The following is a 27385-nucleotide window of genomic DNA, read 5'->3' as shown; positions in this document are numbered from 1 at the left end:
ATTGTTCAATCGATGAGCAGTGTGTGAATGGATTCTGTACTACGTCAAAAGCTACTTTGAGTATTCGTTATAACTAGAAAATTGCTTTATAAGATCAGTCCATTTACATTGACATTTTTTTTAATCTCAGTTTTATTGTGTACCCAACATTTTGAGTTTCCTCGTTAAAAACAATCATATGTGAAAGAGTGGGCAACGGTCATGTGTTAGAAAGTTCAGTGTTCAATGGATTATTTTAATTTTTGTTTGTTATTTTGTTGAGATATTCTCCCCATACATTGTTTTCAGTGCAGAGGGTATATTACCGTTTATTTTTCACTATACCGTGGCCTGCTTGATTGAGACGTGGTTGTGCACGCCTTCTCTGTTTAAGGAGGCAGGTTCATATCGTCACTCAATCCCGTGCTTCGGATACAGACGCTTGGCCTGCACTGAAGCTGTAGTAGTTGCGCACCTTTACAGTTCACACAGAACTATGGGAACCGGAGTGGGAAGTAGTGATTTTCTACCTTGTTGTGGTTCAATGGCAAAAGAAGAACTGCCTCTTGTTCTGTGGTGGTTGTAACCTCTGCTATTTTCGCGTTTATTTTATGTTTTACTTTTCATGAAACCTGGGGATATTTGAGCCTGGTCATAAAAGGAAGCGTGCAGTCAGTGGTTCGGTGGACTGACTTCTCAAGCAGGAATGGCCACTGCAAGGCTTGATTACGTTGCTCCGTGGTGGACATACTGGCTGCACAATTTCCCTCACTTCAATTTCTTTTTCCAGTCGGTCGACAACACTTTCAAACCGGAGGAGGCAAGCTATCAGCAGGTTGGTAACTGTACTTACACGTAAAAGCGCACGTAGTTTCAGAAGAATCTCACCAGCAAAATCAAAGCTGCTGTGGTCCACTGACAATGTTAAACAACATATTTAAATGTACTTTTAAACAAAAAAAGTAGTTTTAGACAAACCGCTGTTATCTAGGCCCATCAGTGTTGGAACTAAGAGCCAATCCTGTACTGCAGTTCTCACATGACACATGACCTGTATTTACTGGGCTATGAAATATTTCTGGTACTAAACAACATGCACTGTATATGTATTTAAACATGTGTGTACCTACTGTTGAAAATACAGTACACAACAAATCCTTTGTTTTTACACAAGCTGAACACAGCTTACTACACTGACACTATATGTCATGCACTTTTTGTGCAGTCTTTAGTATACATAGCTTTAGAGATACAAAAAGTAAAATGAATCACACTGGATGACTACAACGCTACAAACAAAAAACACATTCCCTGTAAGAGATTGTTCTTTTGCTGTTGTCCCAATCCTTTTAAATTCTTTTGTTTTTAATGAGAAATTAAATTGTATGAGACATATTTTTCCCAGTGTTAAAAGATTATTATTTTTTTTTTTAATGAAGTGTTTCAATTTCTCCAGAGTGTGTTTATGGCCATTTGAGGCCATGCAAATGTTCCAAACTGCCATACTTATTGATGGGGACTGACTCTGGGCAGCAGGGCCAGAGTCAGTCCCCATCAAAATATAATAAATAAAATAAAATGAAAAAATAGGAAAATATGGGATGTTCATGCTCAGTTGTTTCCATAGTTTTCCATCTGCAATACATCTCTTCATTATTATTGTTATTAGCCTTTATGTTATGCTTTCTTCCCTTTTGTCAGTTGACTTGGTTTGTTGTTTTACCACAAAAAAACTTGGATTTATTTTCACACAGTGTATTGCAATACAAATAATTTGACAGGTGTAAATTTAATTACAAATCACTAATGATGTTCATCTGAGCCAAACCATTAACAATGCATTTGATTTATTTCAACAAAATATAAGCTTTGTGCATTTGTTGCATGATAGATATTACTGTTTCCAACTCTAATTTTGAAAAATTGTGGACATATTGACTTACTTTATTAAGGATAACACTACACTAACTCACTACACCGATTATCGTCTGGGCTATATTTAAAAAATACAACTACAATCCAATGACTTTATATGTGTATGTATGTGTCTTTGTGAAGTGCACATCCATGTGGCACTGCCTGCTCCTTTTCTTTCCTCAGGTCCTTTATGAATATTAAAGCCATTAAGCAAGTGTGAAAGTAAACTTACTTGAAACATTGTTTTATCATTTATTCAAGTTTTGAGCTGATACTCTGCTCACTTGACTCCTCTGTAAACTGAAGACTGTACTGTATGAAATGACATGGTGTATGGTAAAGACTTGAAAAGGTGGGAGAGATGCCATGTGTCCGGTCTACATGTAGCCTTTATTATTTGTTATTGATCATTCTTTCAGCCTATACTCTCTTAAGACAAGTATGGTTTTGTTCTGAGGACACTATATTTGAAGCATTTTCTGTCTCCATGGTCAGAAAGACATTATTTTGTTTTCCTTACTCCTGGGTTTTGTCATTTTGTGGGTATTCTCTTGTTAATGTACAATAATAATAACTTTACCTATCAATACATCAATGTTATGCTTGTTTGAGTGCTTTCAGAAGTTTGTGTCCCTTTCCCTCCATGTATCAAGGTCCATGTGGGTCATTGCATGTCAGCTGTGTCCCACTAGCTCAGCTGAGCACCAGTCAGTGAGGAGTGAAGAGTGCCATGATGGTGTCACACAGACTGTTGGTAGTCTATAGGGCTCACACGGCGCCTCAAACTTGAAAATAACTCATGTTCTTCACTTGACATGCTCAACCTTTGTCTTTTGAGGGAAAGTAGAAAGTGCTGATCAGCTACAGACACATTTCCTGAGGCTTGTTATTTACTGTTTAATTATATTATTATTATTATACAGGCTTACATACATAAACCTACTTTATACAAAAAACATTTTGGGATGATAAAAGATCAATCACCTTCTGCTAAATGACATATTATTCTGTAGTTGTTTTCAGTCTCTCTGTCTCTCCTTGCGCTCATGCATCCTTTGCCTTGTTTTGGCTTTGCAGCCAGTGGAAATGGAAGTGTCTACATGTCTAATTACAAAACAATGGATTGGGAAATTAGAGGAGAGAGTGGAACTAGCAGTAATGTGATCTAATAATAATAATAATAATAATACATTTTATTTGGTGGACGCCTTTTCTAGATACACAAGGGCATCTTACATGGTTTGTAAAGCAATGACCATCCCAGTGATATAGTGTTTATTACTGCATGCTTGTTTATTCATGCTGAGCACTGTTTTAGGTCAGTCTACCTCAGGTTGAATGTCTTAAGATATCATTTCTAATGGAAATATACACTGATGGCTAACATACCTTATTAGTGAAACTAAGGGCAAAATAGGGCTCAGCATAGCATAACTTGAAACAGAGTTTTTAACAATGGACTATGCGTAGAATATGCAAAAGAACATAATTTAAATTCTGTCCAAGTGTCAATGTCATCCAAATGGAATACTTAGTCACAGACATTGTAGTCAATGACTAGCTCTGCTTACTTAGCCAGACCCAGACTTTCTGAACTTGTGAGCACTAAAACTTGAGTGCAAATTATTTGCAAGTAAAATCAAGGTCATGCTTTTCTCTTGTCTTTAAACCAACCAAAAGCTTAATGTGTTGAGTCTGAGCCCACAGTTCTAGAGATGGTCAACGCTACTAAGCGTCTAAACTAAATGGCCATATTACATGTCTGTAAGAAAACAAATAAGATCATATACTGATTGGTGTAAAGCAAGAACTATTCTGATAATCTGATGCAGATAAGCAATTCCATTTTTCCTCTACCTTGGAGAATACTGTCAACTTTGTAGGGGGGGTTCATATGTCATTCGGCCACTCACTATGTAGTGAGTAAAGTAAAAGCTTCTCAGACAATAAAATAAATCCAATGCAATTTATCATAAGATAGTCTAAGTACAGTGTTGTGTGTCCAAACAGCATGTTCTACGTTCTCTACATCAGTGTTTCTCTCCATCCTTCAGGCTTTAAATATTTTGTACACTCAGAAATCACAAGACTTAATGAAAGCCATTGTGTCACATGATTCTCTCCTTCCGCAGCCTTGGATAATTTCTGTTTTCCTCTCACAGTCCAAGTTCTGCTGTAGCAAAGAATTTGGCATTCTCTGTTGGCTTTCTTTGCCCCATGACCTCAAACTTCTATGTTTCTATTCCCTTTGCTGTAGGCAGCAGTCAGCGGTGATGATGCTGATCAATGTATGAGGTAGCTTAGCTACATGCTAGCCTCAGCAATATCTTTACACATGAGTGTTGTTTGATACTGGTAGGTTGTTTTCACTCAGGCTGGCAACCTTTCAGGTGATGGGTCATACAGCCTGACTTCTTAAGATCACACATAACAGCTGCCTGCCTCTTAAAACATATTTGTAGATATAATCTGCTGAAAGGTTCTCAGTTGTGACTTTAACTGATGGAATGCTTTGCCTCTTCTCTCTCTCCACTCTCCTGCCCCAGTCTCTGATATTTCTAGCATGTGTTGGTGCAGTGGGGCTGGGTGCGAGCCTGCTGGTTCTGTCAGTATGCCTGGTCTGCTTGTGTTGCTGCCGCAGGGACTTAAATGAAGACACCAAAATACCTAATACCTGCTGCCTCACATGGTCTGCTGTCATCACAGGCCTCATTATATGGTGAGTCTTAATGGTCAAATAATGGCATTGTGATTCTTTTTGTGATACTCAGCTCACAGATACTAATGTTGGATCGGTATGCGAGGCTAAGTTGAACAAAGCTTTGTTCTGTCAAAGGTAATGGTGCTCAAATTTAAACATGAGTCAAATGACTTGACTCTATCTGTTGTTTCCATACAAAGTTTTAAGTATGGTGAGTTAAAACAAAGTGTGGTGTGTTAATGTATGGCTTAACTACCTGTTTTTAACAGAGTTTCAACTCTTTAGTTCTGAAAAACACAAATAAAGCAACTTATGTTGGTGTATTTTGGACAAACCACGTCATCAGCAGGGCCTCTGATCAGCTGACAGCTAGATGATCAGACTGCTAATTCCCTCAGCTGACTCTTTAGCTTACTATGCCTTTTAATAATGTGCTTTTATATTATATTGTCTTGTGCTTTCTTCATTGTTAATGGGGGGGGGGGAGAATTTGTGGCAGTGGAGCAGGTTTGTAAGTTAGGAAGGAGCCTGATTATGGAGGGCTTTTGCGCTAGGGAACAGGGCCAGAGGAGGTTCTGAGGGATGGGAGTGATGTTGTTACGGGTGTGGGTGAGGAGGCAGACCGCATAGTTTTGGATGTATTGAAGTGTATTTAAGGCTTTTGCAGATTAACCGTAGAGGATGCTGTTGCAGTTGTCGATTCTGGAAGTGATTAAAGCTTTGGCAGCGACTGAATTCTGTGTTCTGTTAGTATCTTGATTGCACTGCCAATTCGTGCAAGCATGACCAAACAGGGTGCTTTTCATTAAAACATCCAGAGCCATGTTGCCAGACATAATTGTACTTTTGTTTATGACTTATACTATATATACTTTGAAAAAAATGATCCTGTCTGAAATGAAAAAGAATAAATTAGTCTTTAAAAGGCTTGATTGAATTTGCGTACATATCCGCTCAAACTTGTGACATGTATCTTAGTGTTCACCTTTAACTTTGTTAGCTATCGGTGTCCATACCAAGCCACTGCTGCAGCACACAAAGCCTGTAATGTTGTTAAGTGACGGCATGATGCGGTTTAGCATAGAAACTCTCTTATCTAGTCTCTGCTCATAGCTTGTATCTTTCTCTGTAGATGTTTGTTATAAGGTACAAGATTATAGCTCTCCTCATTTATCAGATTAACAAATTATAAAAACAAACAACCTACTAGGAAATCTCCTGCCACCATGGGTTAACCTCAGCACAGACCACAGCAGACAGACAATTTACAGGCCAACAGTATTAATTTTCACTGACTTCTCACACTTAACACAACGTTACAACTACAAACCGTGCGCCTCCAATGGCCCGGCTACTGACAGGCGCACAGCCTATTGTGCTCAATGTTTTCACAAAGCTAACAAAACGATCTCCAACAGTCCATTCCTTTTTCTGTGGTGTGTGGCAGCCAACTGAAGGTCCAGCACGCTACAGCATATAAAGGGAGAGCTTTTAAATAGCACAACCTGGCACTGTTCTCCTGTTCTATCCACACACCTCTCTCCACTCAGATAATCTAGTCATAAATTAGTCTTTACACTACAGGTTAGGTTAAGGCCACTCTTTTTTTTCCTTTGGAAAATTATAGTCAGGATTTTGGGAATGTCATAGCACAGAACGCTCCGTGATAGAGTGACAGATTGCCTCCTCTGTGCTGGAAATTAATTATTTTAGATCTCAGTGCTGCTTCTGACACTGTCGACTACTTGATTCTTCTGCTTGACACGCTGGGTCTGCATTTCTGTGTCCGCCCCTTGATTGGTTCCACTCTCCCATTTTAAATAAACTGGTCACTGTTTTTACTGGAGGCTTATCCTCTACACCTGCAAATATTTAGTTTGGGGTTCCGCTAGGTTGGGTTTTAGGTCTACTTCTTTACATGCTCACATTGGGAAGAATAATCTAAATTGCTACCCTCTTTTTTCCCCTCCCCCTTCCCAAAATCAGGCCAATGCAACTCCATTACAAAACAGTCCAAGACAAACAGTGTAAATCCTTGTTTAGTATGATAGTGGCCTGAGGGTAAGTTATTAACAAGGTCAAAGAGGCAAGACATCTCACCCCTATGCTTACACTTGCTCACCGTTCATTTTAAGATTCACTTCAAAATCCTTGTAATTGTTTACAAATCTTTCCATGGTCTAACCCCTACATATCTCTCAAAACTTCTCACCCCTTACAATACCACCAGACCCCTCAGATCCACCCAACATGTTGTATTGACTTCGCCTCATGCACGGAAACTAAAAAAGGCATAGGGACAGGGCTTTTTCCTTAGCAACTCCTTGGCTCTGACAAATCCCACCAGAGGCCATTAAATTAGTCAGTTTATGCTTTTAAGATGCACCTTAACAAACACGTTTTGTACTGTGTTTAACCTTTCCTTTTTTTTATATTTTGCTGGGTTTACATTTATTTTTTTCAATTTTCAAGTTTAATTCCACAACATCTATGCACATATACAGTATTTATGCACATATACAGTATTTATATTTATTTCTTTTCTTTAAGATTGTATACATATAAGTATGTATTTCTTTTGTTAAGCACGCTATATAAATAAACTTGATAACAGCATTTTGTCTATGGGTTGAGATTCTGAAGCTTTTCACATGTTTTAAATGTTTGATACCTATTGACTGGCATTGTTATCGATGGACGTTTTAAGCTGTAGCTAGCAGCTTAATTGAAAATGTTCTTCTTACACATTTTTGATGACTTTTATGCTCAACTGGAACAAAGACGGCTTGTACAGAAACACAAAGGGATGCATAAAAATACAGAAATTATCTTGCACACAATTGTACATGCTTTAGTTTTTTTTGTTATGTGAACCATGGGATTTCTATTAGCTAAAATTGTGTAGAACTGTCATTTCAGAAAGGTCTAATTGTTTATCGTGATTACCACATTTATTTATTCCAGCTTTCTATTCAGCATTAAACTCCAGAAGAAATACATCTCAGCCTCATTGCAGAACTCAAATAGAAAAAGGATTTAAGAGCTGCTGCACCTCTCTAGATCATTATTTCTGACCCCAGGAGAATGAACGGGGGTAAATTAAGGTTAAAGATAGCAAACAAATCTAATAGTCTAAAAATCCTTTCTGCCTGTGTCAGTTTCTGTTAAACCTCATACAATTTATTATAGCAGCAAAACACTAGTCTCCACAGAATCAAGGCATTTATCTGTTATTTCGTTTTCATCCAGTGGGGCCATTTATTGTGCTCACATGTTTTGAATACTAAAACACAATCCTCCAGTCATCACACAGTTTGTGAAGTGATCCATCCTCCGAGGAACAAAGGCACTAAATATCCTGGAGGGCATACATGCTCTAGTGCTATTGTTTATTGTGTTACTAACACATCCAGCTGCAGACAGCAGTTTTTTCAGCCACAAAAATAGTAATGCTTCTCTGGAGGCTAAACCCATGATGTCCCATGTCAATACATTATTGGTGGATCATTGTCACTGACATGTCACTAGGTTGGCTACAGGGTTGATGTCCAGGTCAATGCAGATCAACTGATCTAAAAAGGTCTTAAGAAGAGTAAAGCAAGTTTTCTTTTACCAGAATAAAGTTTATTAACCACAGCTACTCAGTTTTTAGTTGTAAAGATTACTGTAATTGAATAATTTTTGCTCAGACTTTTTTGAAGAATGAGAGAGAAATGAGCGAATGCCCTCAGTACCCATAAGCATAACCAGATGGATCTAGTTTAATAGATGAGACAGTGGTTACATGCAATGGTTTTCATTATGCTTACAAGGTTACTGTGACATTATGCTAAAAGGCACAAAAGAAAATGCACACCTTATGCACATAGGCACTCAGTGACATGTCACACACGTGGACCGGATGTATTTAATAAAAAAAATAAAACTCCACATCTTCTCTTCGCACTTAACTAATCTTTGTCTGGCTGTGGAGGATGATGGTGTAAACCTGGTTTGTGTCTACTTGGCTATTGTATGATTTTTTTTTTGTAGTTTTGCAGCACAGATGATGTTAAAGGTCCTCACCTTATGAGTCACTGTGAGTGTAAACTAGAACTTAGTTTCCTTTTTGTGTTTGTGTGCACATATTGTATCCCAGAAACAGCAATCCCACCCTTACTTCCTTCTATCTGAAACTTGGTTGATGAGCTCCATGAGCTATGGAAAAATCTTCTAAATGCTGTTGAATGTGTTACTAACCTGGAACCTTGGCATAGAGCTGCCTTAATGCAGTCAAGTATTATGAAATTGTATCATTGCTCATGTCACTGTGGACTGCTAGCAGTAGGGGTACACTGACTCTGGGGGTTAGGACATTAATCTTTCCTATTACGGAGGCTCTGCATGGTTTGGCTGCAGGAAGGTGGGAAATAGGGATCCTGTATATTCCACTCAGATATATTTTCGGATTTCCAACAGAATTCTGATGTGATGGCATGAATGGGATAACAAATCCAAAGTTACTGCTGAAAATAGAGGGTTTAATATGTATAGCTCAGAATCTTTGCGAGTGAAAATGGTTAAACAGATGGAAGTAATAAAAGGTGCAGGGGGATTTTAAAGGAAGAAATACAACACATAAAATGTCTTTCACATGTCAGCACAACTACATCCCAGCCCACATGGCAGCAAAGACTAAGAGATGATTGGAAGGAGCACAGGAGAAAAGATGTTCTAAGACTAAACTTTATGAAGACATCTGACAAATACAAAAGTTACTAATTTTTTTTACAACTTATTGTATGTCGAACCAAAGATGCTAATAACCACATGCTGTCCCATATCAAGAAGTACCATGATAAAACCAACAGGGTATTAATTATGTTTATTTATTCATTTAATCTGAATCTGTCTTTTTTCACAGTTCTGCTGTAGGAGTTGGTTTCTATGGAAACAGTGAGACCAACGATGGGGTGTACCAGCTGACCTACTCGCTCTACAATGCCAATCACACATTGGGTGGCCTCAACAATCTGGTGAGAGAAGCTTGCCAAGCTCTCTTCAATATACTCTTGTATTAGCATAATAAATATTAGATGTGGTCACTGAAATTATGTTTAATTATATCAGTTACAAATAAAGAACTTTCTAGTTGAATTAGTGTGAGATAACCAGGCAATACATACGTCAGTGTTGTTAATAACATTGGTAACATTGCTTGTCCCATGATTTGTACTGTAAATTGTGGCTTTTTTCAATTACCATACTTTTTTTAAATAGCCATGACCCTTTTCTTGGCTTACTCTACTTGGAAACAACCATCTACAGCTGGTAGACCGCCAGAACCCCTCCTCTATTAATGTGGGTGTTTATTTGTCTTAAAGCCTCTGTAGGACCTCACTGCGGGGGTCTGTATCTGCTTTTTGTCACAGTGAAGGAATTGAGGTGACTGCTGCCTCCGGATTTTTAAATGGGTATTCTTTCCACACAACTCCTGACCTGCATTCAGGGAAGTTATTTGGGAGGCTTAGGGGAGGGGAGGGGAGGGGAGGGTAGTTAGAACAAGACCCTGACAGAAGCAATAATCTCAATGATGAAGAAGAGGATTAACTCCATCTGCAGTGCATTAATGGATGTTAAGCCGTGTGTGTGTGTGTGTGTGTGTGTGTGTGTGTGTGTGTGTGTGTGTGTGTGTGTGTGTGTTTGTGTGTGTGTGTGTGTGTGTGTGTGTGTGTGTGTGTGTGTGTGTGTGACTATCGCACACTTTAAGGTCTCATATGCACACATATTGCATTCATGTATGGACACAAAAAGATCTGTGTACACTCTGTCATTGTCTACGCTGAGATTTACATTGTATCCATTTTTAGCTCACATATTGATTTGTATGGAACAATTTGGGTCATGATGGATAAAGGGATCTAAAATATATACTAAGTTGCAATAAATCCTACAATCATGAAGGTTTTTGTTGAGAACTGTTGGAGAGATGTGGTGATTTAAGTTTATGGTCATTTTGGAAGCTCTATTACACTCTCCTCGTTGATATACATTGAGTGGATGAAATATTAGAAACATCTTTCAGTATAATTCAATGTAATGTTATTCATCAGCATTGCAAAGCACATCCACCAATACTACCCTAACATTGAATCAACGCCTCTCTAAAGCTGGTTCTGTTGTATTGGACTGCATTAGTTCAGCTTTGTGTGACACATAACTTGGAAAAGTCGTGTAGTGTGCTGTACAGCATTTTCTTTGTGCTGTGGGAAATTAACAGGATTGAGCTATGATGAATTCACATCCTTGCTACTGACTTTCCCTGCTGTATCTTAGTATTGATTTGATCCTGTAGTATGGTGTGTATACCATGGCTGTATGGGAAACATGTACTGTATGTTCCCCAGGGAAATAAAAGCTTTCTCACTTGCAAGATTATAGCTTGATGTAATGTACTTCACTTACAGAGCTGATGAGCTGGCTGCCCATCCCATACATCTAAAACTGCTTTAGTCTTGTGATTGAGAGAGAAACCTCTCCACTGATCTGTATTTGTCTACCAAATCCTTTATTTGCCTTTTTTGTGTGTTTCTATTAAGTCACCGTGTTGAAATGAAATTTGTCCAGTAGAGTCCATAGGCACAAAAGTGACTCTGTCACACACTGCAAGGGATCATCATTCGTCATAGAGGGAAATGATTTGACCACAAGGGCCATTCTGTCTTTTGCTATTGAAGGGGGGCTTTTAAATTGTTCGCAGCCATCCTTTTTTAGAGCTTTACTTCTGGTGTTCAGCTCACAATATTAAGAGCTCGTCTGCGCTGCCTGGAAATCACATTGATCAATGACATTACATCAGAATGTGTGCTTCCAATTTACTACCACAGTTACATTTTTATATGTAGCTCTTCCTCTTTGAAAGTGAAAGCTGTCTTGTGATTCTTAGAACAAAATGATTTCTGCACCATAAATCATTTCCCTTGAATGTCTCTTCTCAGTGTCCTCTTTCATAATGTGTTACCTTGCTTGACTTTAAAAAAAGAAAGATATAAATATATATATATATATATATATATATATTATAAATTAAATAGATATATGTGTATGTAATGTAATTATGGCATATTATGATATATTATATAAATATCTTTATGTTGTATTTAGTATTATATGTGTTTTTGTGTGTGTGTATATATATATATATATCTTTATGTGTGTGCAGTATATATATATCTCTCTTTATGTGTGTGTGTGTGTGTGTGTTACATGTTATATGGTTTAATATGCTAAATCTAAGATACATAAAATCACTAAAGGCAGAACAGTTCAGTTGCATGCCAATTGCCACTTGGACTGCTACTGCTGCTGTGAGCCATAAATCGGTCTGTTTCATTTAACAGGTGTGTCCAATATGGAGAAGCCTCCTTGTGACAAGCTTTCAGTAAAAGTGAGCTTTAATCCATTTAAAAAGAAGACGGGACGGTCCAGATTAGGGAAATATGGATCACCCAGAGCAGCTTGCTGATGGATCCCATTTCCCTCTCTCAGGCATACTGGCTTGCAGATAAGATTTGGGGCGTTGTGGCCAGAGCTGTGAGAGATGATGAACATAGTGGACATGAACATAGAGGTGGGGCATTAGAGTGGTTTACTGGCAATCACATATCACCCCTGGGAGTTTTGGAGTGGAGGATGGGCCTGCATCTTTGCTTCATCGCCACATGGATGCTCTTTCTTGCTTACAAACCATTAGAAGCATCCCTTTAGACTCTCTCTAGAATTTAATCGAGAGTGTTTAAACTGTTACAGTGTCAAGGAGATATTTTTGGTTTCTTTGTGGTGAGTCTTACTCACAAAACTTGAGTGTGTTAAAGGTCCCATGACATGGTGCTTTTTGGAGGCTTTTATATAGGCCTTAGTGGTCCCCTAATACTGTATCTGAAGTCTCTTTCCCAAAATTCAGCATTGGTGCCGAATTACAGCCACTAGAGCAAGTCCCACAATGAGCTTTCCTTAGTATGTGCCATTTCTGTGTCTGTTGCTATTGAGGAGGAGAGAGGCAAGCAAGGGGGGGGGGGGGATATGGCCTTGACCAACTGCCACTTTGCTCGTTTGAAAGCCATAATGTCTCTCTCTTTCTCATGGGTGGGCCAAATTCTCTCGGTGGGCAAAGCAGAGAAAGGGGCGGTAACCTTACCCCTTATGACTTCATAAGGAGCAAGATTCCAGATCGGCCCATCTGAGCTATCATTTTCTCAAAGGCAGAGCAGGATACCCAGGTCTCAGTTTACACCTAATGCCATTTCTAGCCTCTTGGGGACCATAGACAGGCTGGGGGAATGCATATTAATGTTAGAAAACCTCATAAAGTGACATTTTCATGCCATGGGACCTTTTTAAAGAAGTCATGGGTGTAATGGTGGAACGATTATAGATAAAGAAAGTGGGACTGCTGCAAACTGCTTCAGATTAGAAAACAGAAAGTAACATCTGTTCAGAATAAGTGGAGTCTCAGTGTAGTGTTAAATATATTTGTCTAGCAAAGTCATTGTGGGTGGTTTGTCTGGGGTCCTCTTGCAAAATTATTGTGGGATTCAGAGGTCCCTTACATTATATTTGGTGTTTTAGTACAACATTTTTTTAAAGAGGATAATTTAGCCATTTTTAGGCCTTTAATTGACAAGACAGCTGAATACATGAAAGGGAAGGGGGGGGGGATGACATGCAGCCAAAGACCACAGGTTGTGGAGGAGTGAAACCCTATCTATGGGCACCCACTCTACCATATGAGCTATCCAGGCCCTCCCTAGCATCTTCAACCTTAAAAGAATAGTTAGACATTTTGGAAAATACACTAATTTGCTTTCTGGCAGAGAGTATGAGAAGATCAACACCATATCATATCTCTCTGTTAAAAATAAGGCTACAGCCAGCATCCGGTTAACTTAGCTTAGCACAAAGACAGGAAACGGGGGGGGGCAGCTAGTCTGGCTTAGTCTAAATGTAATAAGCTCTTCCTACCAGCACTTCTAAAGCTCACAAATTGACATGTTATAGCTTGTTGGTTTAATCAGTATCAAAACATAAAAAGAGAATTGGTCATTTTACAGTGGGTCATGTGCCAGACTACTTCTTGGCTGGCAAGCAGGAACCAGCAGAATCTTACTGTTTAAAGCCAAGACATAGTCTGTCTCAAAACCTCCTGTAAAAGTCTTGTTTCAGCATGTACAGAATAAAAAGGCAAGATATTAATTAGTGATCTTTGGAGGATGATTTTGTTTTTACAATTGGACTGAGCCGGGCTAGCAATTTCTCCCTGTTTCTAGCCTTTGTGCTAAGCTGAGCTAATTGGCTGCTGGTTGTTGTAGCCTTGTAATTATTGGACAGATATGAAAAAAGGTATCAATCTTCTCATGTAACTCTGCCCCATAAAGCGAGTAAGCACATTTCCCAAAATGTTGAACTGTGCTTTTTTGCCAACTACATACTCATGTTTCCACAAATATTGAAACCAATCTTAACTGAGTTTCAATTGTTTAGTTAGTCAATATATTGGAAGATCTATCAATCAATTTCGGAAGTACAGCAGGTGTGGATTTTGAATGGCAGGGTTACCTGTTTGTTCACATTTGCAGAGTGGCTTTCTCAGTGGATCAAGCTATTGTGCTGTGAAATGTGGCCATGGTAGAGAAACAATTACCCCTGTCAGCATTGGGCTAAAATTGACCTTTTTCTATCTCAATTGATGCTGTAAAAGTTTACTGCATCAAATTGTTTTTGTTCAAAGTGAAAAGTGAAATGTATTGACTCTACTCCACCATGCCTCGTCCCGCTCTATTCTCACTATCAAAGACCCCTGTGATAACAGGTCTCCCCGGTATTGTTATCAGTATTCCACTCTTAACATTGTTTACCTGAATAAAACACACGGTTGAGGAGAAAAGTTAATCTTTACTCGAGGGAGTGCTCCTTGGAATCTTTAACCTTTCTATACATTTTCAATCTTCTTTTCATGAATATCTGTTCATGAATTTATCTTCCTGTTTCCTTCTGACCCTGTTTTCTCTCTTGACTCCTCTTAACTCCCCTTATTCTGTTATGTCTTTTTTTTTTCTTTTTTTCTTTCAATTCTTCCATTCTCTTATTTTTATGTTATTTTCTAGGTTGCAGGATCTCTGGGCAATGTTCAGACTGGACTCAAGCAGCACCTGGAACGACTGGATGAAATCTTTTCCACAAGGCAAGACTACCTCCAAGCTCTGCGCTTCATGCAGCTGATGGTTAACAACGTCATTCGCGAGATGACTACTCTGCCTGATATCACCAAAGCGAATGTTGATTTGGCAGCCATTGCTGATCAAACAGCTTTAGTTGAATATTACAGGTAGGTGGAGTTTTAGTTACTCTCCTGGGATGATTGACAGTATTTAATTTAATCTGTGAGTGGTTGAAGTAAACGTGCCTCTCAGACTGAGGCTGCAAGTGATCCAGACCAGACACAGAGCAGATGGGATTTTATTGATCTTCCCTCCGGAACACAGACCGGAAAAGCTATTTTCTCCTGATTGCTAAATAAATGAAATCTGGAATTGCATGGCAGAGTGGCTATTAGACCATAAATGAACACTGCTCACATTGATTGCAATTTTTTTTTTTTTTGAAGATTATTTTTGGGGCTTATTAAAGTGACAGTGGATAGACATGACACAGGGAGTGAGAGATGGAGATTGACATGCAGCAAAGGGCCATAGGGTGGAATTGAAACTGGGTCTCTGCAAGACTCAGGCAACATGGGGTGAACACTCTTACTGGGTGAGCTAGTTGTCACCCCTGCAATTATTATTTTTGATGTGGTTTGAGAATAGTGTTCTTTTCAAAAAGGAAGTGTGAAAAAGTATTGAGGCCAAAATTGAAATTCAATAAACAGAGAGGAAATAATAAACCCAATCAACAACAAAGTAGTCCAAATGAATAAAATATCCAGCATTCATTTAGGAGGGGGATGCTAATTTATGAGGCTCCAAAGGCTGCTGCTTCAAACCCAGAGTGTAATTTGACATCAGCACATAAAACTTCATAGTGCCGTTAAGCCGTAAAGTTTCACATTTGCAACCTGTTCATTACAGTACTGTAAGAGTAGTTTGAACTAAATTGGATGGAAAGACTCACAGGAGATAGATTTAGGGTGGTAAGGTACCTTCTGCAGAAGGATTTGTTTGACATACATTATGGACAAAATGTTTATCAGGAGACGGAGCTTATTTGGATGAGCAAGCTCTGTAGCAATCTGAAGTTGATGTCATCTCATCCTGTCTGTCCCAGTAGGTTGTGGATTTAGTAGAAGTAAACTGCAAAATGTAAAGCTCTCATTGTGACACACATTTAACATTGAAGTGCCATTAGTTCTTCAGTTTTAATTTGACTGATAAAACAGATGTAGAATCATATTTGTCACCACCTGAGACTTTTCATTTCATAGGTGACAGCTCTGCAATACACACTGTTGACATTGAGCCTATGCACTTATGTAACTGTGTGCAGCAAGATGAATACTAATTCATTTTATTGCTTAGTTTACTTGTTATGAGTCTTGTTTCCTTGTGTATGGACAGTTTGCCCCTGGTTATACACAATGCAGGCTATCTTTCTGCATTCTCTTAAAATAGTAATAGTCAGCAGATGGCAATTAAGTGGCAGTCAAGTTAAAAAAAAAGGGCAAATAGCTTAGGGAAAAAAGCAGAGATTTCATGATTTTATGACCTCAACTGTATGTCTTCCTGGTTGGCATGTAGACTGTGTAGCAGTAAGTTCTTGCCCACACAATAATGTAGCAAAAACGTCTGCTACCTCTGTGGTCATGGTCTTATATTTCTCACTGATATAAACTATAAAGCCTAACATAAATTAAAAAAAAAAAGAAATGAGAGGATTCCGACTTTATTTGCTTAATCTATTTGTTTGAGCATTAAACTTTTGACTAGATTTAGGATTTCTTTTGTAGGCTTTATAACTTACATATGTCTCCATGATTTTTTTCACTTCTTATTAAAGCAACTATTGATAGCAAGTTTCTGATTTCTGGCATGACCCAGCACAAATAACCACAGTAGTCTCACTGACGTATTCCCATCACTAATTTAATGCATACATATTCCCAAACGGTTGTTTGTTCTATCCTATCGTGACACCAGATCTTCTTTTGGACTACAGTTGCCACTTTGTGCATTCTGACACAAATCTCCTGGGTGTTGATAGAATTTCATGCAGCCATTGAGCTAGGGACAGCCTGTGGCAAGGCTTTATTGATGAAAAGCAAATGTTATGGCCAACCCAGTGTTATTCGAACAATGGAAAAAAAATGACACCATTCTGTTTATCAATATTATATTCTCCTTTCCCTATTCTATTTCTGAATTCATCCCTGTGCCTGTGCTCAGAGCAAAGTTCTGTTAATTCAGATAAAGTAAAGTGGAGTCTCTTTTAGTGTTTATCTCCATGCATGTGCCCTTCTTTGTGAGCAGAGATATAACTAGTCTACATTTTGTTTTCTAAGTCTATTTAAGTACATTTAGACTTCTTCATATAGCATGAGTATATATTATATTCGGTTGTGACCTTGGTGTACAGATTTACTACAATTCTGCAGGTACTTCACAGCATGTTGATGTCAATAATACAACATCTTCAGAATTCCCTGTTTGTGTGACATCCTGAACATCATTGTCTTTATTTTGCTTTGTCATTGCTAAAAGATGTACCGTACAATGCTAGCGGGGCTTGTGGAGTTAAGAATGAGTCATGAGCATTCCCACGTGTTTATGCGGACACACACACACATATATATATATATATATATATATATATAAGTCCATGCTGACTGTAGGCCAATTCTGTGAAGGAGATTTTCAGAGCTTGAAAAATTAATGCCTATGGATTTCTGGTGTTGAATTATTAAGCCAACAGGCTGGAAATTACCTGAAACAGATGGGTTCTAACTAGGAGACAAGAATACAGATATACAGTGCACACAGATCTCACGCATTTGGTCACGAACATATGTTAGGCCAGCCCTTCCTGAGGCTTGTACATAAAGTGTGCTGTCTGCAAGAGAAAAGTGATCAATCAGGGTTGTTTTACTGGTGCTTCATGTTTCTGTCTGTAGATGGCTGATCTTTTTGCTGTTGCTGATCCTGGATCTGGTCATCTGCTTGGTCATGTGCTTGGGGATGGCCAAGCAGTCTCGATGGCTCCTTATCACGTAGGTACCCAGAGTGTGTATGTGTATGTATTTGCTTTTTATCTTCTTTCTGAGGCTTTTTTCTTCTTCTTTTTATGGTCCATCTCTGTTCTTATTGGCCTCTGCCTGGATCATAGACCGCAGACAGACAAGGCACCAGTCAGCCTCTGAGGCTCCATATAGGTCACTCCATTACCAGCACCAACGATAGCATTACATCTTCAAAAGCACTGATAATGACACTGCTCTTATTTCTCTCCTCAATGACTTGCCTTTCATTTCCTCATACAATTAAAGACAACTGTATAGCATGCTCAATCAAAACAATTTTCTGAAAGTAATTTGTATATTTGTTTATCAAAATGGATCAAAACCACTGTCTTTCTCGTCCTCCAAACAATAGAAACAAAGTTCACAAGCTCTGAAAGGAATGAGAACATTAGGAGTGGGGATGTTGGATTTATTAAATTCCAACCATTCATTTAAAATAACACAGATGTCTGACAAGCAAATCCACAGTCCAGACTTTCAATCCCGTTTGCCCAATTTAGTGCAGTCCACGTGTCAGTGTTAGCAGCTGATGCCCACGATCTCACTTTACATCTCTCTCTGATGGGTCTCACTAATGTCTATTGATCGCACAAGCAGGATGAGTCTGCTCCCTTAACTAATTATTAAGTGCTCTCAGGCTACTTTTATTGGTGCTTTCAAAAAAGGTCCTAGGAGTGCTTTGAGAACAGAAGCCTTCTGTAATTCTTTTACATCCATCATGGGGCCATTCCTTCTCTTTTTACTGGTTTATTTCCCTCTAATTCTCAGTACTTTCTCTAGCTTCTGCCAATGTGTCAAGAAGACATTGTGGTTAATAGTGGGACATTTTGGGGAACAAGTTTTTTTTATGTCTTTTTTTGGCCATAAACCACCTCCACAATGTTAAGTCCCTGTTGAACTCTTCACTCTTTCCAGACAGAAGGGGGCATATAACACAAGAGGTCGACAAACCAAAGCTTGTGACAGCTTTTGATCGACAGTGATATTGTACAGTGATTGGCAGCCACGAATGGCAGAAAGTGCAGCCTGTTAAGATGTTGCTGGCGGAATCCGGCAGAGCAGAAATGACAAAAGACAGAGACTGAAAGTCTCCAGACTTATCTTTAGTTGTGGCTCTGTGAGACCTCTGTTGAACAATGTTTTTGCTCCAACTTATATCTCAATAGAATATATTGAATAGATAAAAGAGATTTTTATAAGCGCTAGACCTAACAAGTGAATTCAGATAGGAGTCATGAGTTAATTTACCTTTTATATTACCCCATAATACATTGAATTCCAGTCGTATCCTCTCATCCACAATGCACCAGTACAAAGTGTGAGTTGGGCCTCTCAGGCAATTCCCAATCAAATGCTGAAGTGAATAAATCAAATTAACTAGGTGAAAAAGAGCTGGAGATCATCGGTACAAAGACAAGCTGTTTAATCTGCTTCTCTCCATGTGTCTTTGTCTGTGTCTGTATCTCCCTGTCAACCCCATCTTTCTCTCTCCCATTTGATGTGTTCCTCCAGGATCATGGCTTTTGTATTGCTTTCTATGATCCTAAGCTGGGCCTCACTGGGAGCGGGCACTGCTACAGCTGTGGTGAGAAAACAATGTATTTCTGAAGAAAAAAAAAGTTTTAATTCTTGCCAAAGTTGGTTTATATCTATGTATTATTTTTTTTAGAGTAAGTTGGTAATTTTTTTTAGAGTTGCACCCATAGACATCTTAGTGGGCGGTGGTGGTTCTTGTATTTAGTTTAAGAACTTTTACTTTTACTTTTTTTTTCTTCTTTTAAACCACCAGCTTTCTACTTCCCGAGGGTTTTACTGTCAATAAGTGTGTGTTCTTTGACATCTTTCCTGGTTAAAGGGGGTCTGGATATTATGTTTAGTTTGCAGCAGGCGCTTTTCTCTAGTCAGTCATGCCGTAAAGCTGATTACAAGTCCCTTGCGTTTTAGGTTTATCAACCCTTGGCCCTGCCATTGTAAACAAAGCTGTTTCTCACATTAATTACTAGCCTTGCTTTCTTCAAAATCTCTTCTTTGGTTGTGCTCAGCTTCATTTGTCTTTCAATCCTCCTTATTTCTGACAGATTGTTATCTCTTCCTGTCTGTACACCATGTGTTCAGCACATCTGGGCTTAGTGTGTTTAATGGTCCTCCTATCAGGGGCACAGTCTGGGGTAAAAAGAGTAAACCCTTGCTTCCAGCCTTCCTCCATCCCCACTGTCTCCTCTTCTCGATTTCCTTGCCTCCTGTAGATTATCCCATCTGTGGATTATCCCAATGGATTTCACATCTGGACAGCTGTTCTAAGTGATGCAGTGTAGACAAAATGAAGGAGAGGGGGAATGACAGCTGATTTAAACCTGCAATTAACTACACAGACGGGAAATGGAGACCTCTTTGTGGTTTACTGTGAATGCAGAGCTTCTCTGCAGTTGTAAAATCTGATTACCAATGCCTCGGACTGTGTCTGTGGCTTAGTTCAGCCTGTTACAGTAGAACATGACCCTGCATTAAAATCAAATAGTTGAGTATAGCTTTTCTCCAGCATGCTTCTCTCTGTCACTATAAGACTCTTATGTCTCAGGTGAGCTGAGGGAAATTTGCTAATAAATTGTACCCGCCTTGTTATTAATAAGAAGACCAGTCCTCCACACAAAAGTAGATAGTAAAAAGCATGGGTCTCCAGTAAAATACTTTGAATTTGGCACAGTATGCAAAACATGTAAGTGAACTTTTTGCACCTGTACTTCATTACTCCAAAATGGCATGGTGCAAACACATGCTGCATTTGAAAGGAAGGTAGATGACGATGGTGTCCTAGAAAATGCTCATACATTTATACATATTTGATGAGAGGAAGCATAAACAAAATCAATTCAATTTGAACAGCAGCCTTTGATTTTCCCCAACTGTTAATCATTTTCCATGTGCATGCATAATTAAGTTATTTCATTTATTTTTCCTTGTTTTTATTTTCTGGCCTACACAGAAACTGCATGACCTTGACCTCTGATCGTTTATGCATGCACATTAGCTGGTCTCCATGGATGAATTTTAGAGCATGAACATATTTAATCCATGGTCAGCAAAGCAAGCTCTACATGGTCAATATAAGTCTGTTGCTACATACCACGCATTTTTTATGTTTGCTTGTATTATTATTATTATTATTATTATTATTATTATTATTATTTGTGTGTGTGTGTGTGTGTGTGTGTGTGTGCGCGTGCGTGCGTGCATGCGCGTGTAAAATTGAACATCTGTGGCCATTTGTGTGAATACTTTCCATTCACAGGCTCACTCACTCCAGAATTAAATGGTGATTAAAAAAAAAAAGTAAAATAAATAGTTTGTGTTGTTGAGGTGTCTATAACTGCCCAGTGCAAATTCAGTTTTACTCTGTTGCAGTAAAAGAAGTTGAATGTAGTTTATGGCTTGAATAAATACTACACTCTTACTCTTACTCTGCACTCACTTGCAAGATTACAGTATGTTGTTGTTTACCTACAGGGCACCAGTGACTTTTGTGTGTCTCCAGACAAGTTTATTGTTAACCAAACCAAGGATTTCCTCAGTGCAGGTAATTTGTCCATACCAACAGAATTGCGCAGATACAAGCTCTCTGTCAATGCATATTAAGACACAATACTTATCTCTCTCCTATCTGCCTATTTCTCCAACCCTCCAGATGTTGCACACTATTATTTGTTCTGCAGTCCGAATCTACCAAACCCTTTTCAACAGGTATTGACAAAATGTTCAAAGTCTCAGCTGTTTGCTTACACGTGTAGTTATTTACTGAAAGTCACACACTGGAAAATTTATTGCTTTTTAAAATTGTTTTTTCCCTGTTAGATGCCAAGCTGCTAAACAATTATCGGGCCGTAATCGCATCAGTTCTGAAAAATGAGCCCCCAACACCAATTTAATTAGTTAAAGTGATAAACTTTGATCAAAGAATATTCCTTTTTTTATATATGTGGGTCTCAAAACATTAGCTGTATTTTCTACCCTGTGCATAATCTCTGCCTTGGGGTACTTTCACGAGCAATATCTCTTAGTTATTTATTTAATTTAGGGTGTATCATGCATAAAGACAGCTACTGTTTAGAGGCAACTTAAAAGATTCCGAAGAAACATGAAGGGGAACTAAGAACCCTGGTTTCTTACTCTTCTGACTTCTTACATAGTAAATGACTTAGCAAAAAAAGATTTAGAAACCCCAAACATTGCAATTAAGCTAATTATTGGTGCTTGAAATGCAGGTGCCTAAAAAATTGTCTCAACATTAACTATAGAAATTAGACAACTGACTGTCACACCTGCAACTTTATCCATGGATGCTACTCAGAAAACTAATTTATTTCAAGGCCAGTATACATACGGCATAACCTTGTAACATAAGCACCAAACTCCAGTTGCTTTTCATTGTATTTCTTAATAAGAATTGGTTTACATCCAGATGTCTATTATTGAAGCTGTAATTGCTTTGAAATCAAATTTTGTAAGAGGCAGGGAATAAGATCATCTTACTGTTTTTGACCAGGTGCAACAGGATGTTTTCAAATTCATTAACGAAATGATGAGGTCAGCCTCCATCATCAACTAAATTGTGGAGCACAGAATGTGAATTGATTGGCCACCTACCACTAAGGAGGCTGCTCACCTCCCCACTACACACAGTTCAAATTGCATTGCATCATGTAATTTTAGCTAATGCTGTAAATGTGTTCCTACTTCTTGTCATGTATTGTGTAATATTTATATTGTGTCAGGATTTCTTTCATGAGCAATACTGTATCTGTATTGCATGTATTGAGGAAATCCTTAGAGGATTAATCCATGACCAATAATTATTAAAACCCACATGCTTATTTATCGTTGCAGTATCCATTTAGAGATTAAAATTATGCCTGCTAAGTAGGTAGGGATAATCTTCTCCTCTGATGACCTAGTTGATATAAATATTGCTCTTTTGTTTCAGCTTGAGATTGGATTGGGGGGAATGGGAGGAGGGACAATATTTGGTGGGTGACACGGCTGGTGGCAAAGGATGATCTGTCTGGAAAGAAATGTGTTCTCTGTAAAGTGCTTTATAAAGCCTTCTTTAACACCAAATTACTTGTTGACATGCTGCTCCCAAACAATGCAATCCTTAATATCATCCTCTCTTTGTTTGTCGTGGATGTCTGTGCGTGTGATGTTGGTGGGCATATTATGTTTTCACAGTCTTTGACCATCTGCCAGCGTTCTCTGACCACCATGCAAATCCAGATCCAGGGCTTGCTGCAGTTCTCGTTGCCCACTTTCCCCACTGCTGAGGTAAGTGGCTGGCTGATGGGACTATTACGCCAGACTGTGGGAAAACGTGAATCATTCTCTTCTCTTTTTTATCATACCTCTTTATACAGAGAGACCTTTTAGGGATCCAGCGACTGCTGAACTCCACAGAGTTCAGTCTCCACCAGCTAACAGCCTTGCTCGACTGCCGCGGGCTACACAAGGTAAGGTCAGATTCAGACTAGGACACTTTTTAATGGGGCTGCTTTGTAGCATTGCTCACATCCACTAAGAGGACCACCTTGGTGGATTAGCCCCCCCTCCTCTGTGCTGTTGAATGGGTCTTCTTTGCTGCTGTGATTGTGACATCAGATGTAGGCTTTTAGTACTTTATGACAATTGTAATGTTGTCTAGTGTACATACTCTTGGTGTCAGTCTTTAACAAATGCATAGAGATGAGGTAAGATTGAGGGTGGGGGTGGGTCTGTCACATAAAAATGTGAGGATGCTCTAATAGTCTTTAAATAATGTGCAATAACAGTGACAGCACACACAGCAATGCAGATACAAGACCGTTCTCTGAGCTTGTTAGTCATTACTCAAATATCGATATAAAAGCAAACTGCATTTGTAACATGCATGTTAGCTGAGTAGCATGATGGTCTCAGCATTGAAAAAAGGACTACATTGGGTTTATGTGTTTAAAGTCTCTGTAAAGGTTTGCTTTTCTGTCAGTATCTCTGCTACAGTAAGACAGAAAGTTAACACTTTGAATAGAGATCTAATGTTGTGTATAGTTCTGATTGACACAATCTTCCCTTTAAATTGCTTTAATGACAGTCAATTAATTTCCCCAGAAAATGATATAAGCAAACATGTTTTTGTAGTCCATCACTGTGTTCATGTCATGTTTGTCTGTAAACTTCATAACTGAAAAGTACATTGTTTTTAACTTCAGTTCATGGATTTCATCTCTGTGGGTTTAGTTATACACACATAATACATTTCAGTTCCCTTTGATAAACTTGTTATTTGTGAAAGATAATATTTTTACTGGATGCTGACAATAACTGACTGTACTATATGCGCCCATTTTTCTAGGACTACCTGGATGCCCTAATGGGTGTGTGCTATGATGGGGTGGAAGGGCTCCTCTATCTCTCATTGTTTTCTCTGCTGGCTGCCTGCGCACTCTCTGGCATGCTGTGTGCGGTTTTTAGAGTGTGGACACTAATAGGCAGCAGGTCAGAACCAAGCGACCCCCTTATCCCATTACGTACTGCCCACAATACACAAAGTGTTAACACATGCACTCTCTCTCTCTCTCTGTGTGTGTGTGTGTGTGTGTGTGTGTGTGTGTGTGTGTGTGTGTGTGTGTGTGTGTGTGTGTGTGTGTGTGTGTGTGTGTGTGTGTGTGTGTGTGTGTGTGTGTGTGTGTGTGTGTGTGTGTGTGTGTGTGTGTGTGTGTGTGTGTGTGTGTGTGTGTGTGTGTGTGTGTGTGTGTGTGTGTGTCACTTGCATGCAGGGACAAAGAGTATGATGATATAGATGAGGAGGACCCATTCAACCCAGAAGCACGAAGGATATCGTACAACCCCAGAAGGTCCAACATCCACAGTTTCTGTAGCTATACCAGCAGCCTCGGTAGCCAGGCCAGCCTTCATCCACCTCCGCAATCTGCCTCTAATATCATGCCACCTCCTGAATACATGTAAGATCCATTAGATGATGACAGTATATTTGATTTAGTGTGTTTAATCTCTTACTGTATTTCTTCTCTCCATCACAGGAATCAGTCTATGCTGTTTGGAGGGAGTCCTCGATATGAGAACGTACCGCTGATAGGGAGAGGATCCCCACCTCCCTCGGTGCGTTTGCCCTACAAGGCTCTAGTGTCCCTTGTGTGATGAGGAGGATGGCACTATTGACTTCAACACTACTGCAACACTAACAGAAAGCATGCATGGCTGCACCATGAACTTAACAATACTTATGCACAGTATAGAACCTCACACTGCAAACACTTAGATGGCAGAGTTAGTAAGTGATAGACTGCTCTCTGCTGGCCATTGACTGAAGTGCATATATTTTTTAGCCCACCTAGTACAGTAAATACACACTCTCGCTACTAAGCTTTTCACCACTGTCTTGGAGTGTATTTCTAATTTTTACAAAGTAATGTTTAAGAGAAGTGCATACATTTACATTTGTGAGAAATAACAATGTTTTTTTGTTGTTGAATAAAGACAGTGCAAGGATATAGTGTTTAATGGTGGGCCTAGTCTAAGTATGTGGTGTGTCCCTGGAGCTAAAACTAGATGATATATTATGCTGGTACATCCACAGTTAAAGTTTCTTTTAGGTGAAGTTTCTTACCCGTTGAGTTTTCTGTTTGCGTGGCTGACTCAGTGCTTGCACAGTATTCACAGTGTACCAAAGACTTGAAACCACCTTTTGAGCAAGAGGAAGAGAGAGAATGTGGACCATTGTTTAAAATTTTATTTGTCTCTGTGAGACACATTTTTAACAAGCACCGGCATGGGTTTTTTATTTGTTCGTGTAGAGAGAGATTCTTTTTTCATTTTTTGGTGAATCAGCTCTGTAATGCATTCTATTCATGCTTTTATTTAACCAGTGTTTTGTAACTAACCTTTTTGTTGTTTTCAGTTTTTTTACTCAGACTTATAAAAACCGTAAGTTTCCCATTGTCTAACTTCTTACTGATGTTTTTTTAAATTTCATTTTCATTCCACTCCTTGAAACACACTGTGGACTTACCTCTGTAATTAAGCTTGCCGTACAGCTAGGTTTAACCTCTAACCAAACACCCCCTTGTAAAGCTGCATACAGTACCTCAGCTTTTAGACCTTTGACCTTCTGGCATGGTAATCCAAAGAGTGTTTTATGTGAGTGTAATGTAGTCTGTGACCCCTGACTCATGCCCTCTGTCTGCTCTTCACCTGTTATTTAAGTCCCCCACTACATTAACGTACCCTCCCCTGATTTCACAACCTCCTAATTACAGACCAGCTCATAAATAAAAGAAATACTAAAAGAAATAATTTTTAATTAGATTTTTAAATGCTGTTGTTTAAATTCAGATGTGCTAAATTGTGTTTTTCAATCTTTTCTCTTGCAGTACTCTCCCAGTATGAGGACCACTTATCTATCTATGACTGACGCCCAGATCAGACACTTTGGAACTGACTTCCAAGTGTAACCTGCCACCTACTGAATCCATTTTAGAGAAGCACTGTCTGAGACGCTGGGTTTATACTAAGGAGGCTGTCTTATTGGCATAATCTCGTTCCAATCTGAGACATGAAAGCAGGCCATATGAGGTATTTGCCGCAGTAACACACCAATGCTGTGCTCAGAAAGCCCTGCATGCAGTTCTGAACAAAGACGACCTGTACAGGTTCCTCCCCAAGACTTTTGTGGAAGTTGTCATGATGTATGGAAAACACTGCTGCCCCAATAAATGCATTTCAATAAGCCAAATCAAGAACTGATTTGATGAAAAAAATGTTTTTGCTTTTTTCTGTATTCTGGTGGCCTGCAAGGATTGGATCATCAATACGGTCATTTGGATGACTTCATATGACCCACAGAACTTCCATCATTTAGATTTTTGCTAAATCCCTACTCTTTGGCAGTTACTTAATTTCTTCATATTCTGCCTTTGTGCAATTTTTCATTGTGCTAAATGAAATCTAACACCATATTTTAAAGTTGTATTAATAATAAACAAAGTTAAAACCATACCAAATATTGTGCTTTTGTTGCGAAGAGCCAAAGATCCAACTAATTGGATATGTAGGATCCATTTAAATGTTCTCTTTCTAGGTAACTGCCACAGGGCTATGCATCTTATTGTTCTATTCAATGCACTATGACCTGCTCATCAGAGGTGAGTCAGAAAATTGTAGCTAAGGTTTATCATTGTTTTGCTACATTTGTAGACCATATAGCAGTAGCATGTGGGTAAATTTCCCTGGATTAAATAAGCACAAGAGAATGAGATTTAATTCACTTCCAGGAATTTATCACTGTGCTTTGACACAGCTGGTAAAACATGAACTGAATTTGCAGAAGTTTAAAGTTGTTCCAAGATCCATCTACCCTCATTATCTTGTAAATGAGAACTTTTTCTCTCCAGTGTTGGATAAATCTGCTGAATGCTGTTTTCTGTGTCTGTGATCATGTGTCAAACTAAACTAATGTTTGGTCATAAATTCTGTATTTA

General features: G+C 38.8%; 1 protein-coding gene across 3 annotated transcripts; it reads left to right on the top strand.

Annotated features, from left to right (window-relative positions):
• The first annotated feature begins 404 nt into the window (after positions 1 to 404).
• On the top strand, positions 405 to 27385 carry ttyh2l (tweety homolog 2, like). Of its 3 annotated transcripts, XM_032537740.1 has the most exons (15): positions 407 to 814; positions 4443 to 4615; positions 9501 to 9612; positions 14740 to 14960; positions 17739 to 17834; positions 19377 to 19449; positions 21369 to 21438; positions 21547 to 21602; positions 23088 to 23180; positions 23270 to 23362; positions 24241 to 24383; positions 24665 to 24850; positions 24929 to 25007; positions 25820 to 25832; positions 26279 to 27385. In XM_032537740.1, the coding sequence occupies exons 1-15, from the start codon at positions 686 to 688 to the stop codon at positions 26317 to 26319; spliced, it is 1578 nt and encodes a 525-aa protein (XP_032393631.1). In that variant the 5' UTR covers positions 407 to 685; the 3' UTR covers positions 26320 to 27385. The 3 variants fall into 3 exon arrangements, with proteins under 3 accessions (XP_032393628.1, XP_032393631.1, XP_032393629.1); XM_032537737.1 differs by lacking the exons at positions 25820 to 25832; positions 26279 to 27385 and adding an exon at positions 25569 to 25784 and having other exon boundaries at positions 405 to 814; XM_032537738.1 differs by lacking the exon at positions 25820 to 25832.

The sequence above is a fragment of the Etheostoma spectabile genome, chromosome 15, assembly GCF_008692095.1.
Source record: "Etheostoma spectabile isolate EspeVRDwgs_2016 chromosome 15, UIUC_Espe_1.0, whole genome shotgun sequence".
NCBI lineage: Eukaryota > Metazoa > Chordata > Actinopteri > Perciformes > Percidae > Etheostoma > Etheostoma spectabile.
Note: the sequence above shows the minus strand (reverse complement) of the source record. Positions and strands in the feature narration are given on the sequence as shown.